At 41.9% G+C, this 14,498-nt stretch overlaps 5 protein-coding genes across 8 annotated transcripts; all 5 read right to left on the reverse strand.

Moving 5' to 3' along the window:
- Positions 1 to 1,959: 1,959 nt before the first annotated feature.
- RB195_019038 (uncharacterized protein) lies at positions 1,960 to 10,763 on the reverse strand (the record flags this gene model as incomplete). Of its 3 annotated transcripts, none has more annotated exons than XM_064186717.1 (11): positions 1,960 to 2,108; positions 3,640 to 3,763; positions 3,833 to 3,917; positions 4,188 to 4,288; positions 4,341 to 4,424; positions 5,653 to 5,751; positions 6,230 to 6,325; positions 6,377 to 6,454; positions 8,234 to 8,353; positions 9,420 to 9,491; positions 10,701 to 10,763. In XM_064186717.1, the coding sequence occupies 11 exons, from the start codon at positions 10,761 to 10,763 to the stop codon at positions 1,960 to 1,962; spliced, it is 1,071 nt and encodes a 356-aa protein (XP_064042598.1). The 3 variants fall into 3 exon arrangements, with proteins under 3 accessions (XP_064042598.1, XP_064042600.1, XP_064042599.1); XM_064186719.1 differs by lacking the exon at positions 10,701 to 10,763 and adding an exon at positions 2,381 to 2,443; XM_064186718.1 differs by lacking the exon at positions 10,701 to 10,763.
- RB195_019039 (uncharacterized protein) lies at positions 10,706 to 10,957 on the reverse strand (the record flags this gene model as incomplete). Its single annotated transcript, XM_064186720.1, has 1 exon — positions 10,706 to 10,957. One exon carries the CDS (start codon positions 10,955 to 10,957, stop codon positions 10,706 to 10,708), a length of 252 nt encoding a protein of 83 aa, XP_064042601.1.
- Positions 10,958 to 11,060: 103 nt separating this feature from the next.
- RB195_019040 (uncharacterized protein) lies at positions 11,061 to 11,609 on the reverse strand (the record flags this gene model as incomplete). Of its 2 annotated transcripts, none has more annotated exons than XM_064186721.1 (1): positions 11,061 to 11,609. In XM_064186721.1, the coding sequence occupies one exon, from the start codon at positions 11,607 to 11,609 to the stop codon at positions 11,061 to 11,063; it is 549 nt and encodes a 182-aa protein (XP_064042602.1). The 2 variants fall into 2 exon arrangements, with proteins under 2 accessions (XP_064042602.1, XP_064042603.1); XM_064186722.1 differs by having other exon boundaries at positions 11,061 to 11,453.
- RB195_019041 (uncharacterized protein) lies at positions 11,476 to 12,090 on the reverse strand (the record flags this gene model as incomplete). The annotated part of the gene is made up of 1 exon (XM_064186723.1): positions 11,476 to 12,090. The coding sequence occupies one exon, from the start codon at positions 12,088 to 12,090 to the stop codon at positions 11,476 to 11,478; it is 615 nt and encodes a 204-aa protein (XP_064042604.1).
- A 12-nt stretch (positions 12,091 to 12,102) lies between these two features.
- RB195_019042 (uncharacterized protein) lies at positions 12,103 to 12,711 on the reverse strand (the record flags this gene model as incomplete). The annotated part of the gene is made up of 1 exon (XM_064186724.1): positions 12,103 to 12,711. One exon carries the CDS (start codon positions 12,709 to 12,711, stop codon positions 12,103 to 12,105), a length of 609 nt encoding a protein of 202 aa, XP_064042605.1.
- Positions 12,712 to 14,498: the final 1,787 nt, after the last annotated feature.

Consider the following 14,498-nt stretch of genomic DNA (forward strand, 5'->3'; position numbering starts at 1 on the left):
TTACATGTCGTTGTATGAGTATGGTTTCACTAGACGCCGAGTGGACGAAAGGAAAACACCGTCGCCATAATCGTTTAGAATTGGCATGCGAACTAAATCTGGATTATACATGTTGCTGAAACCCTATTCCAAAGATAGCAACTGCTCCAATAACTTTGATAGGATGAAATAATTTCGATCCTCAGTGACTATTTTCTGCAGATTAAAGAAGGAAGGATAAGGTACCCGGCGTTAAAGGCATCACTGAATCTGGGGTGGTACGGGTTCCAGGTCGGTTATGCCTATACGGGGTCGCAGATTGTGGAGAAGAGGGTGATTCCTACTATTTCTTAATAATTGCCATAAAAAAAATGACCCAGAGGAATGACTTTGAAATGCCTGTGCTACGCAAGGGCTTCACACGGAAAACAAATTGACCGGTCTCAGCGACGAGCAAGGCTTGTGAATCACTGCGTGCTCAGATTGTGGCAAATGACATCTACTGCGCAGTACCCTTATGCATTGGCGTCTAGATAGAGTTAGTGGTATAAACTGGTATAGTATGGTATAAACTGATGGTATAAACTTATTAATAATAGATATAAACTGATTGTTGTTATTCATGGACATATTCGTAACGGGAACCCAGAATGTCTTCTATGAGATTTTCTTTCCATGAGATATTGAGAATTCCTTTCTATGAGATATTTCTTTCGTGTGGGCTAAATTTATGCGCTTTATTTCATACTCTTCTTCATGTTTCTCATCCTTTTGTCGCTCCAATCGTGTCACTGGAGCTCCACGTCTTTTGCTAGCCAGTCGCTCTTTGCTGGGCAAGTTCAACATCCCTTCTCGTTTTCTTTCTAACATCCCTTTCCGAGTATTTAAATAAGGCAGGCAATTATCGTCCGGCGCTTGTCTAGAAATTTTGATAAACTGCGATTGTTCGTCCAAATTTTTAAAGTATACATTTATTTCGATTCTCTTTACTAGTTAAAGAAAAATTACTACAATAAAGCAATCATCGATATAATGGCAGTACTTATGTGGAAAACGTTCTATTATCGAGTGTTCTTTCCTACTCATTAAGGAGATAGCGGGAACTGGAGCCTTTGGCCCACAGCAAATCCTCCCATTTGAGAGTACGATCCTAACCATTCGGAAATGTTGCAGTAAAGGCATTCGTTGATCAGATTCATTATGCGTCTCTTTTTCAGACCAAAAGTTTCTTTACTATGGCCGTATCTATCCAGCATTTCTAATAACGCTTGCAACGCCTGTTCATTTTCAGGAAGTATGTACGAAGAGCACAACTTGATTCTCGATGTTAGTATTTCTGGGACGATGAAGTAATGTATGTCTCTCATTCGTACTGAGTGCGCAGTAGTTAACTAACTTTGCTCCTCGGTAACACTGGTCAGTTTGCTCTTTGGTTTGAGGTCTTCGCGTAGTGTAGTCGGAAAGATACCGAAGCTAAGCAGGGAGAGAGGACTTTGGTGGAATATGCGTAGTATCAGAGATGCAGAGAGCCATCTCCAAGCATTTAAGAAAGGCGATATGGTAGACAGGTCAATTGTCGTCGTCATGAATCGTCGGCTACAAATAAAGCTTGAAAAAACCTCATTGGCAGAACAAGAAATCATATTTCATAAAGTTCCCAAACACGTGAATTGGCACCGTCACTGCACATTAACCTCACTAACATTCTACTATTCGCTTAGCATAAAGTAGCTCACGTGAAATATCCGATTACTGGGCGGGTTATAGATTTGGTAGTGAGTGTTCATTAGTCATGTCAGGAATCATGCAGTTCTGTTGGATGGATCGAAGTTTTATGTGCTACACGAAAGGTGAATTAACGTTGATGCTATTTTTGAATATGTGTGAAATCTGTTTCATTTTATTCACTATAAGTGTCATACGAGATGCGCAGATCACCGGTAGCCGCGTAAAGGGCGAATAGACGTCAAAGAATCTTTATTAGCATGTCAACTCCTCTTCGACAATATTCCGTACAGTTCTCTGCTGGCCGGAGTTCTTCCGTTGTGAGTGCAGCACAAAAGCGGCATGTTTGGCTGAGTCTGCATAACCCATTGATGTAACAACGAGTGGAATTTCGCACTCGATTCCTGTAAAAGTGCATTAATGTCAAACAATTCACAGTACTTGTTGCAATTTTATCTTTCGGCAGCAGGCGTTACATGTTTTTATCGTTACTATAATATGGGGTGCGACGGGTCCACCGGCGTCGGATTGGTGCTCCGGCACCAGATACCTATAGAAAGGGGACGACGGATCCACCGGCGTCGAAATGGTGCGTGATAACTTCGTGTGCAAAACGCAAAAGATAGATGGTCGCAGTCGTTTCATATCCGTGGCGACTGGGCGCTTTGCTTTTCACCTTCACGACTCCTCCGTGTGTCTATTTTCTTCTTCGTTCGCCTCAACTTGGTAGCATGCCGTTCTCAGAAAGTGGAAACACGCATGCAAACGGTTGCTTAAATAGTGGCAAGATGTTTATGTGATCTGACGTGGAACGCTATCTTTATCAGTAGGATGATGTGTTTCACGTCATTTTATGCCAAAACATCATTCTTTGATAATTGTTCGGGGAAAATAGGAGGAAAACCCATATTTCGCGTGATACTTTTGAATTTTATCTGTATTACATTGGTAAGGAGTGTTTGAAGCTGAAGTTCGAATGTTCTCCAAATGTAGAACTGACGCGTCTAGAAAGAAGACTATGAAACCTTTCACTTTTAGTTGTAATAAAAAAGATGAAGAAAGACTGTTAGAGATACAGAAGCCTAATTTCAGAGATTAATTTTCGTTGATCAATGAAAGCGAACGAAGCAAACACCACAGAAAGTCTGAAGTTCGGCTTTAGCCGGCCCTTCAGACTGGTTCTATTATAAAAGAACGTTACTGTGAACGTGTAAATAACATTTCGATAGAATGGGCTCAATCTCAAGCAAAATATTTAGTGTTGTTTCCAAGAATGCAACGCGAAATTTGGAATGGATATCATGATAGTTAACGTTGATATGCCTACAGTTGCACCCGAAGCTGTTAATTTCCAATAGAAATGGATGAGTTCTAGCCTCTCCGCAAACGCCCAACAGAAAGAATATTTTCGAATGCTCTGGCAAAGTGTACCTATGTAGTATGCTAGGTGATGGAAACGATGAGCAACCTCGGTCCAGACCTCAGCAGGAAAAACTCAACTTTGTAAGCATACAAAACAAAGAAAAGGAAGGGTAAAAAGTATCTGGCTTGCTGCGCATTCCTCCAGCAGCATTTTTTCGCTTTGATGTCACGCCTCGAAGACATGGTGCTTCATTGAACACTCCATCGAAACGGTGATTTCGCAAGTAAATGCCGGTTTGTAGATATGGAAAAGGGACTTCAGAGTTTTACTCAAGCTCATTGGTCAAAAATCGCGAACGATGCCGCTTTTCCCAAAGAAAATAAAATATGTTCCCCAGTAGTGATTTCAGCGATAAAAATTGGATAAAGGCCGTTAGGGAGTGGGTTGCACGAAACAAAAAACCCACAAGAGGGAGGCCGAGGAAGTGCTCAAAATTCATGAAAACCTTTAAGGAAAACATGATGCTCTTCATCTTCCTGTAGATTACTTTCGCATGGTATACACGAACCTACCTGGCAGTGCAATAAATTTCAACACGTAGTGAATCGCAATGATTGCTGTCTCGCCTCCGTCTCGATGGTAGTTCTGCGTAGGAGGAGCCCCTTCTGGGATGCGGACGCAGCATTTTGCAAAGATCTAAACAAACATAAACCGTGTTGATCAGGTTTTTCTGCTTGACAAACAACTTTTTCGTGCTATTTGTACCTGTTTGTGTCTTGCTTTCACTTTTCCTAGCGGAACAAGTTCAATGAGATGTTCGCTTAGCTTCTTCTCGTTTACGTGTTCATATCTGTAATCGATTCATTAAATCCACGATCGCTAGTTATGTTTAATAACTGCACTACTCAATTTTACTTCTCTTCAAGAAACCTGAGGTTTTCAATAAACTTATTATTGTTTGATTTTTTCCATTGCATTTTCAGCTGATCGAGCGTTAGAAAACTGTTTTGGACCGTTGTCTCTTATTCCATGCATCAAAGTGAGACAAGGGCGCAAAAGTGTTATTTTCAAAAGTTGACGTAGACCCACTGTCAGATTCAGGTGGACGAACAAAACGGACCTACTCATAGCTTCATACTGCGTCTTCATACTTAATTGTATCGCACATTCTTTTAAACCTTTTCGTGTCCTGTTGTTCACCGTAACCTCAGCTTCAACAGCCTAGAACAATTCATACGTAAATCTATACTTATATAATACGAAGTAAGCTCACCTCTCCTAAACGAAATGCTGTGCGCGGAAGTGAAACCATTAAAGAAACACATCCAAACGGGAGTGAGCAACAAGTGAAATCGACCTTAAGTATTTTTGAAACACGGATATCAACACTAACACTTTTTGTTGATGTTTACCTTGAAGACAGTCTTCGATTAAGGCCTGTATAATGAGCGCTCTGGGGTTGTGCTAGCGAAAATTACTCGGATCTACATTCGACTAGAGCTCATCTAATTGACGTATGCATCATGATTATAGCAGTCACCACGCAAAAGTCACGTATCCGTGAGCGAAATAAAAGATGCGTTTCCCTCTGCTGTTTGACTTGGCGTAACCATAGCTCTCTCAAGTTCAGATAATGGAAGAAATAGTAGCTACATCATAAGAATCAATTAACAAAGTGCACAACATTAGTCTTCTAGCATCGCCATCCATCTGCGCAAAGTTAATCGCTCTCAGTTCGATCCCACCTTCAGCAGGAGACACGAGCGCTATACTGAAGTGGCGCAGCAAAGAAAGAAAAAACGATTACGATGGGCCGATAGCTATAACGTCTTCCCTGTACGTCACTTCATGGGTAACCAAGTAAAATGAAGAATGTGTCTCGCAAAACGAGTTTCTGTCGTACAGATCACAAACGTTGTTTATCTTCATGAGAACACGTACGAAATGTAGAATGTATCTGAGAAGAGTTCACACCTCAAGGAAGTTTAAGTTGTTTGTCTTTCGCGTGTTTCATTTGCACTCTATTTGAACTCTTTTTTTTCCAAAATTTCACTATGCATCCATAGTGAAATTTTGGAACATCAATAGTGTTGTTTTTTGTTGCAGACCTGCCTAGGGGATCGTTTCATTTGCTGATCACGAATATGTTCGTTTTGCGCTGCAGCCATGTTTTGGAAGGTTACGAAGTGGACGATATGTCAGACCTATCGTTATATCTACAATATCAGGAAAAAAAAAGATTTTGCACACAAAAGTAATTAAACTGATCGCCGACACAACATTCCACTGTCAGCTCCAACGTTATATTTTTTAAAATAAATCAATTGTTCAACTTTTTCTCGAGGTTCGTGTTGGAAATAGTGACAGAAAGTGAACCTACTTTGTAGAAGAATGTTTTCACATGACGCTAAACATGCATTGTATAGCCACAGATCACTGCCCAAGAATTTTATTCATGCTGTGCATGAATGCTTTTTTAGCGAATAAAGGGACAGTTTTCTTTCTTTTCTATTATAAAAATATTATTATGCACAACATGGGACAAAGTGACTGTGTTAAGGGATCAACATCACTTACTCGCTTACCTCGTCTCGGAAATCAATGGGAGATAATACATTGATAGGCACTTCATCAAAAAATGAACGAGCTAGAACAACAATTGGGAACACCTCGGTGCAGGAAGCCTGAAGTGTGATTCACTTAATTCGACGGTCTTAATCAACAGTTACAAATCTCCTTCTCCACATATTTCATCAATTGAAAGTACTCGTTATTTTCCAGTTTTCGAACTACTGTATTTACAGTGAACAAATCCAAAAAAAAACAGCGAATCCTTGAGACAAATTCGATAGTTCTCTCTTTTAGGCGTATAGCCTTTAATCGAGTGCGAATCTTAGAATCAAATGTTGAAAAATTAGCGTTGATTTATGTGCTTTCACAACCAGCGAAGAAAGTGCTCATTTTTGGTGCTTACTAGGCTTACGTTTTTAAAATACATATCACCCGGCTGTGCCAATAGTTCTGACAAATGCATGCAACGAAAATAGTCTCAAGAAGATCAAGTTTCGCTAATCACTTAGTTTTTGGCTCGCGTGGTTTGCAAAAAATCTATTATTAGTTCCTCTGTCCATTTCCGTTACTCTTCTACGTGTTTCCCCTTACCTGTTCTGTGTTGGCGGACAAAACCACTTTTATCTGGTATCGCACAGTTCCAAATTGACTCTCGTAACTGCTTGGGGCATTTTCCGGGATTACCACCTGTGACACGAAGATAGATCCAGGCACACACCCCACTAACTCTTCAGTTACCTGTAAAGGGAACTGATGCTTGCCAACAGCAATTGGCATTCCTGGTGGGCACAGCACAAATTGGTTGAGAAGATACAGCTAAAAGAAAAGATTTGTGAAGTCAAGCTGCCCCGTTCGAGTAACAGTCTTAAGAAATTTATCATGGGCACTTGATTTCAAATGTGACCTTTTTCGCCTGAAACAGAAAAGAAATAGAGTGCATTTTGAAACAAGCAAGCGTACCCGACAAAGTAACGCCGCCATTTCAAAGACACTCGCTGAGATGCACAAAAGAGCATGCTGACCGAAGCAAGCCGAAGCATTATTCAAAAAAAATATTTGGTAAAAGATTTGTATCAAATTTGATACTCTTGACGAAATAGCTAGTATAACTGCATCAAAAGGGGGATCAAGGTTCTTTGCTATGTTCAAAAAAGAAATGGCAACCACTAGATCTCTTACGCGTTTGTTAAGGACAAGAGGGTAACGTTTTGCAACATGACGACACGACTCCTCCTCGGCGAAGGGTCGCAGCGGGCTCTCTCCACACAACGCCGAAAGCTCTTTCGAGTTCTTTTTTCTGCTTTCTATGGTTTTTCATTGTTCTTTCGTACAGTAGCGCATGGATAAGATTACACAGTCTTAACGAAATGCTTTTTATTCAGGTCTATCACTTGTTTTGATGGGCGGGTGTAGTGTAGCGTTTAGAGGTTCCGCTTCCTGCACAATCGATCGGAGGTTCGAATCCGGCCTTGTGCTCACCAAGCCTTTCATCCCTCCGGTGTCGACAAATTGGTACCAGACTTGTCTTGGAGGATAAAAACACTAACCTGACACATCGGCTGGCCACTGCAAGTCATTGTATAGGCCAGTTACACGTTCGTAAACCTCAAACGGTTCTGAATTGGAGTGAACGTGGGGGCGCATCCCAAACAGATTCATTAACGCCAGATACTTTACCATTTATCCTTTGTCATTTGTTTTACGCTTAGGATCCTTCCAAGACATTAGTTTGTAGGAATTAGATTTCTATCCAATTTCTCGTTAATGATGTTTATCTTTCTTTTCATTACTGTTAAAATCCTTTCACACTATTCCTGTTGTTTCTCCTGATTCAAAGGCATCTATCTGTTTAAAAACGTCAGTTTCCAGGAATCGGATAGCTGCCTCTCTTTTTGTGTGACTGCGTATGGTTAACATTAATTTTAAAACGATTGTGATTACAACGAACGTTAATCGTTCACAAATACACACAAAATGGGACAGAAACTGATCTTCTACGAACATAAGATCTTAGAAATACCCTAGGGACAAAAAAAAACCAAGAAAACTAGAACAAAACACTTTGTTAAGACTATGTTGGCCTATTCATGCACTGTTATATGGAAAATAATCAAAAACCATAAAAAGCAGAAAGAAATGAATTTTGGGTAGTTTTCCGCATTTTTCCGCATCCTGTAAAGTGCTCAGCGTAGATGTGTAGAGCAAATCCAGAGCATTTTGTATTCATCAAAGATTACTCAGAAAAATTCAAAAGAGAAAGTCGCACTGAGAATTTTCAGAGCGAAAAGCTAATTAGCGAAATTAGGCCATTCTGTAGAGGATGATTCCCAGCTCAAATGAAAACAGTTGGTTGAGGTATAGTGATAAACTTAACCTGAAAGTTTGAGCAGATCACACAAAATTTCTTTGTAAAAACAGAAAATTCTAATAATTTCTTGACGCTCACGAAAGAAGTTGCATATTTCTTGCAGAACTTGAATGCTAGCACTCGACGATAAATTTGTAGGCGGGTGAACCTTCCGGCTGATAAAGGGGATAAGGAACCAAACGCAATGAAAAGTAAGAGAATAAACTCCTGAAATTGAAAAGTAGCACCTTTTCTGTTTCAAATATTTTGTCTGTGTGGATGTTTACCCAACCGGTTCGTCCGACACCTTTCACTTCTGCCGTCAAACTCTGAATCACTGTGCCCGGATCTGCAGAGTCCAACAACACCTAAACACTTCTATGATGTATTAATTAGTTTGATAATGACACCTTCGTACTCGAAGTCGCTTGAGAGCGATGTATTTTGACTCTCTTCGAGATGCTTTGACGCAATTTCTTGTGCTGACTGTTTCCAGTACTTGTCTTTTCTTTATTTTGTATTCTCACAGTTTTCTATTTGCGGTTGATACGTGGATTTATAGTTGGAGCAGAATCAGAACCTCTTGTCAAATTATCTTAGCAATTCTTTGTCCAACAGGCTGTTGTGACTATAGATTTTTTACGATGTGACCTCTAAACTTTCTTTTGTTGTAAAACCATTGTTGTAAAACAAAATATTGCTAACATAATATCGAGAAGTTTGAAGGACATAGAACATTGATTTTAATCCTTCTATAAACTATATTGTATAAATTTGTATTTCGAACAAATTTAGAAGTTAATTTTGGGAATGACTTGCGACACGAAATGTCATTGAGACATATGAAATTGAAGAAATATGTGATTTCCGCACTTTTTCCTATACTATAAAAACCTCAGTGTTAGAAGAGCTCCAGATAGCAGAGTTGAATTAATGCGATTAGATTTACGGGTGAGGATACACCATAGAAACAGATACAGACGCTGGTAACACCGCTGTCTAAAAGACCTGTGATAATCGTGGCACGTAGGGCGAGCTTCAAGTATTTTCGTCACCAAGATGAGCGTGTTTCAGTTTGAGCAAGAAAGGAAAAGGTAGATGGATGTCAAGGAGAGAAGTGCGCTGCGCTGTGGAAGATGTGTCGCCGGCGCTGAACACAACACTACTATATGTGAAATGAATTCATCGTTCAGAGGAAAGCAATGGTCAAAGTGAGCTTCGAGCAAATAATGAAAGATTTCATGTGCAAACACATGCCAAGTTATGGTAGCGGGATTTATTGTAAACAGTGGTGAAAAAAAAACAAGGGAGTAGAGAAGATTAGATAAAGTAGAAGATTTTGAAAATTCTCGAGAAAGAAGAAATGTGTTGAACCAATGCGAATTTAATTCTAGTAGCAAAAGGAAAGCTCAAGGGCATCAAATGGGAACATACGCTAACATGAAGAGTTTCACCAGCCACTATCCTCGGTTGCGAGACAACGATGTTCAGCTGAGTGGTCGGCATCTGCAATACGATTTATTCACAGTCGCGCATATAAAAGGAACAGCATGCGAAACAGGTGAAGATTAGACACTGTCCACGGAAATGAAGTAACAGCCAGGTGGACTTGTGCAGATGTTTTCCACTTTCGCTAACATTAACATTGCAGGCTGCTACACTTCAAGTGGCGGTGAGCAGAAGTAGTCTAAACCTCATACCAGTTCCGGAATCGCATTGGTCCCAACGTGAATGTTCAGATGTGGTGCACGAGGCAGAATTTGCTCGACAGGAAAAAACATTTGAGAAGTGCGAAAACTGGGAGTTATAGCTGTGAGCTCTCAAAATGTGCATGACTTCGAACTAAATCCAATGACCAAACTCATATCATGAAAACTAATCCGGTTCAAAGTAGTCATAAAGAAATTTCTCGTACTTGAATTTTGCTAAAAATTTCCACATATCTTTTCGTTCCCCCAAATCTTAGTTGAGAAAGGCCGGGAAATTTTATATGATCCTAGACTTCTTCTTAAGTAACTTCCAAAAACATTAGAAGGGCTCTGAAAATGACACCATTTCCAGCGGAAATCTTCCTCCATAAAATGCACTTTTACTTGCCTCTGTGAGTATTTTTTTTTGGCACGAAGTTATAAAGATTAATTTCAACTTTTAAAAATTCGCTCAAGTCGTGCACTCATATCCTATTAGTGTTCATCTCTAAAATCACCACCAAATCACGCGTAAGTGTTGCGAATTTAGTTTTGCCCATCTGTATTTGTTTTAAGTATTATTTGCTACACCATCTTCATTTTATTTAGAATAATTAGTTTTTTTTTAAAATTCTAATTAATTCTTTTTCACCTTCTGAAGCTTTGTCCATTAAATTTAATTTTAATTTGCTGCATGAGTGACTATACTAAAGAGAATGAGAGAGAAGAGAAGGGTCGTGCATAGGAGGATCGGATCTCAACTACACGCTCGACCTTGTATCTATGACCGATGTTTTTATCCAAGTCAATTGTTGCAAGGAATATGTCCTGGATAGGAAGTATCAAGGTGACGCTGTGAGACAAGAAAGAAGTGAAATGCATCCAATTAGGTTTCCATAGACTGAAAACTCTTTCTAAACAAAGATTTCCTGAAAAACTAGAATTCATTCGAAGAAAAATTGGAAACCAGAGAATAATAGTTTGAACTACACGGATTTGCGAATTTCTGAAAGTTACGCCCATTCACCTTGATCACCTTGACTCCCGTTGATCTTCGAACTGGTCGAGCGGGTGCCAGTAATTCTTCCATTTGTCCCGGTCGCGTGCCAGAGTAGCCCAGTGGTTCCTCCTTTCGCGTGGGACACGAAGAGCATCATACTTTTCTTTGAAGGACTTCGTGAAGAAATCTGACCATCGGGTCGGCGGTCTTCCTGTAGTGCGCTTAATATCGCGGGGAACCCAGTCGCTCACGGCTGTGGTCCAACGGTTGTCGTTAAAGCGCATCACGTTTCCGGTCCACCTTATTTCACTTTCCTTCGCACTTTCACTCTCTCAATTGCGCAACTCAACTGAGATTGTATCACCCTATCGGACTCCCCTCTTCACGTCAATGATGATATTCTTGTAGAATGACGAAATTCCGGTCGTGAAGTGACTGTACAACTCCCGAAGTACCTTTATGTACGCCTTGGTTGTCCAAGGCTTCCACGACCGCTTCGGTCTCAACTGAGTCGAAGGCCTTCTTTAAGTCGATGAAGGTGAGACAGAGCGGCATCTTGTACTCTCGTGATACCTCGATGAGTTTCGAAACAATGTGAATGTGATCAATCGTGCTGAATCCTTTTCGAAACCCTGCTTGCTCGCATGGCTGTCCTTCATGCAGGACTTTTTCAATCCTATTAAGGATCACTCTTGTAAAGAGCTTGTAGATGACGGACAGTAAGCAGATTGGGCGATATTTGCCGATGTCATGTGGATCTCCCTTTTTATACAGCAACATGGTCTTGCTGGTCTTCCACTGTTTAGGAACCTTGCATTCCGACAGGTAACGTGTAAAGAGCCTCGCCAGGGTGTTGATGAGTACTGGTGGAAGGTTCTTCAGTTGTTCTGGTCCTATTCTGTCGGGACCGGGTGCCGTACGATTTCTTACCGACATGATAGCATGTCGTATTTCGGACGGGAGAACCTCTGGAATGATATGTCTCTTCCCTCAGATGGTGAGGAGGCAAGTGGACATGGCTGTCGAAGAGATCGGAGTAGAAGTCGTAGATGATTTTCTCCATCCCCCTTCTCGATGCAATGGTTGTTCCCTTCAGGTTCCGGAGAGCAGTCATCCTTGCCTTGCGACTGGCGAAATCTCGACGGGCATAACGGATGTTTTTCCCCGTCTCTGCAGCTTCAGCCATTACTTCTGCTCTTCTCTCTTTAAGGTCTTCCTTTATCGCCTCTCTGCAAAGCCTTGCGAGCACCGACGTGAGTTCTTGGTTCCCTGCGGCTCGTGCTGCTCCACGCTGGCGTATCAGCTCAAGAGTTTCAAGAGACAGGCGTCTCTTGGTGGTTTTAGAACTCTCAGCCTTCTTCACGCAGTCATGAAGGTGTTCAACGAGCCGGTTATATTCCTCGTCGATGTTGTCCATTGCGGAATGTTCCTAAAAGCCTGCTAACGTAGCGAAGAGGTCCCAGTTGATGATAGTTCTAGGATTTCTTCTTTTGAACTTGGCGGCTTTCTCTGCTCTCCTTGTGAAAGAAAATCTTCCTCGGAGGAGGCGATGGTCCGATCCCGTATAGAACTTTGGTACAACAGCGACGTCCGTCAGGCAGAACCTTCTATCGTCGATGATGTGGTCTATTTCATTACGGTACCCTCCACCGGGTGACTCCGACGTCCAGTGTAGAGAGGAGGGCTTCTGGAATTGCGAGTTCCCATGGATGGTCTTAGTCGTCATGATGAACTCGGAGAGCCTCTCCCCCTGATCGTTCCATTGTAGGCCATGGGTCCCGATGTGAAGCTCCTCCGGCGTTCTTCTTGGGCCAACATTGACGTTGAAATCGCCAATTATGACCTTGTAGAAGGCATGACCTTCTCGGTAGAACTTCTTCAGGTCTATATAGAGAGCTTCGACTTCTTCTTCATCGTAGCTTGATGTTGGAGCGTAAGCGACGAAGATAGTCAAAGCTGGTGTTGGACCACATCTTCTCATCCGCAGACATCCGATTCGGGTCGTAAGTTGTTCAAAAGAGTCGATGTTCTTTGCCATACCCGTGTTGACGAGGACATCAACTCCACCAACACCTCTACTGTCGCATGTTCCTAAGAACAGTTCTTCTCCAGTTTTATATACATCGTCTCGTCTCAGTCAGTCCGATGACGTCGTAATTGATCTCCTTGGCTTGCATCATCAGATCTTCGATGGCCGCTTCCGATGCAAGCGTGCGTTATAAGTACAGATCGCCATCCTAGTCCTTTTCCGCTTCGGTAGCCTACATGACTCCTGCAACCCCGTCCTACCTGGCGCTACCGTACCAGGCTTTCCTCGGGAATCAAGAGACTCTTTTCTATTACTGTGTTTTGCATAAAATTTTAAAACCCATGGGCAGGTTGCAAGCCTCTAATCCCATGAGTTTCTGGGAGAACTTCCGTTCTCCCGGAGTGGACATGTGGAACTTATTTGTTGGAGGCGACTCCAAACCGCCTCCCTTGCACCTCCCAGTCACTTGATTGCAGGCTTTTGGCCGGACCGACGTGCGGGATACGAGGATGTTATGAGTCAGTCCTGGCTCAGCAGAAACAGGGAGTCCACCCCGTGAATCCACCTGCGTCTCTGGGCAAGGTCGCTTTTGGTCCGCAATTAGCCCCCTATCCGCCACCCGAGGACGCGCCACGTAGCCTCGCGACTAACCGGCTCTGATCCCTCTAGTGAGGGAGATCCGTGGTACGCACATTAGGCGCCTGATATAGACTTTTACATCTGACTGTGCTGGAACATTTTGTGAGAAAAAAATGAAATAAGATGAGACATTGGCACATTTTTGGTGGAACAGATAGAAATCCCATCTTGCTGCAAAAAACTGCTCTTCGTCTTTCATTGCTTTGTAAGAAACTCCTGCGGATGTGGTGCAACAACAGTGTTCCTCCAAATAAACTGCAGCAATGATTTACATAATAAAAGCTCGAAAAGATGATACATTACAGCTTTGATGGGCGTGTGTAGCGGACTCGGTAAGAGGTTCCGCTGCGTCTGCACGGTCGATCGGAGGTTCGAATCTGCCTTTCTGCATTGAAGTGAACGTGATGATGCATCCCAAACGGATTGATTAACGCCAGGCACTTGATCTTTCATCCTTCGTTTGTCCTTTCAAAGATACACGTAACACGAATGAAACCGTCCGCTTCTTTTTTGAAGGTAGCGAGCCACGAAATTGATGATGTTGAGATCTTTCCACGGAAACATAGGGTCAGAGATGTAGATTAGCCGACGAACCTACCACACTCAGTTACCCTAACTGTGTCGAAGAACGACGTGGAAAACGGCCATGACGGCCGAATTTTTCTGCGAGGTTCCTAGTAACATAAGGCACCTCTGCGCATGAGTACGCGCCGCGTCTTCCGATCAATATTTTAATCGATATTACAGCTTTTAGTATTTTTGCAAGAAATCGTAACCTTGCTATAGTTGGATACAGGGCAAGTTAGTTAAAAGTGTCCGAGCAGCTTCAAAAAATTCGTTCTCTGAGCCAATCAAATCTAATTTTTTCACGCCTTGCAGAGCTGGAGATGATATCTGAAATCCAATATGCACATCATCGGTGAAAACCTCACGAATAAAGAATCAGAGAGACGACAGGATTTAATAGATCATGAATCTGTTCCAACAGTAAAGTCGGAGTCCTTTTCTTCACATTCTTTGTCACAATTAGAGCATAGAAATTTGGGAGTCATGCTTTCAACGCTTCTAAAACTAATAATCAGAACGGCCACAGCAAAGCTTGCAGGCAATACAATGACTAACAATGAAGGTGCTTAAGAACCGTAGAGCAACGGAAT

This window comes from Necator americanus, chromosome II (assembly GCF_031761385.1).
Source record: "Necator americanus strain Aroian chromosome II, whole genome shotgun sequence".
Taxonomy (NCBI): Eukaryota; Metazoa; Nematoda; class Chromadorea; order Rhabditida; family Ancylostomatidae; genus Necator; species Necator americanus.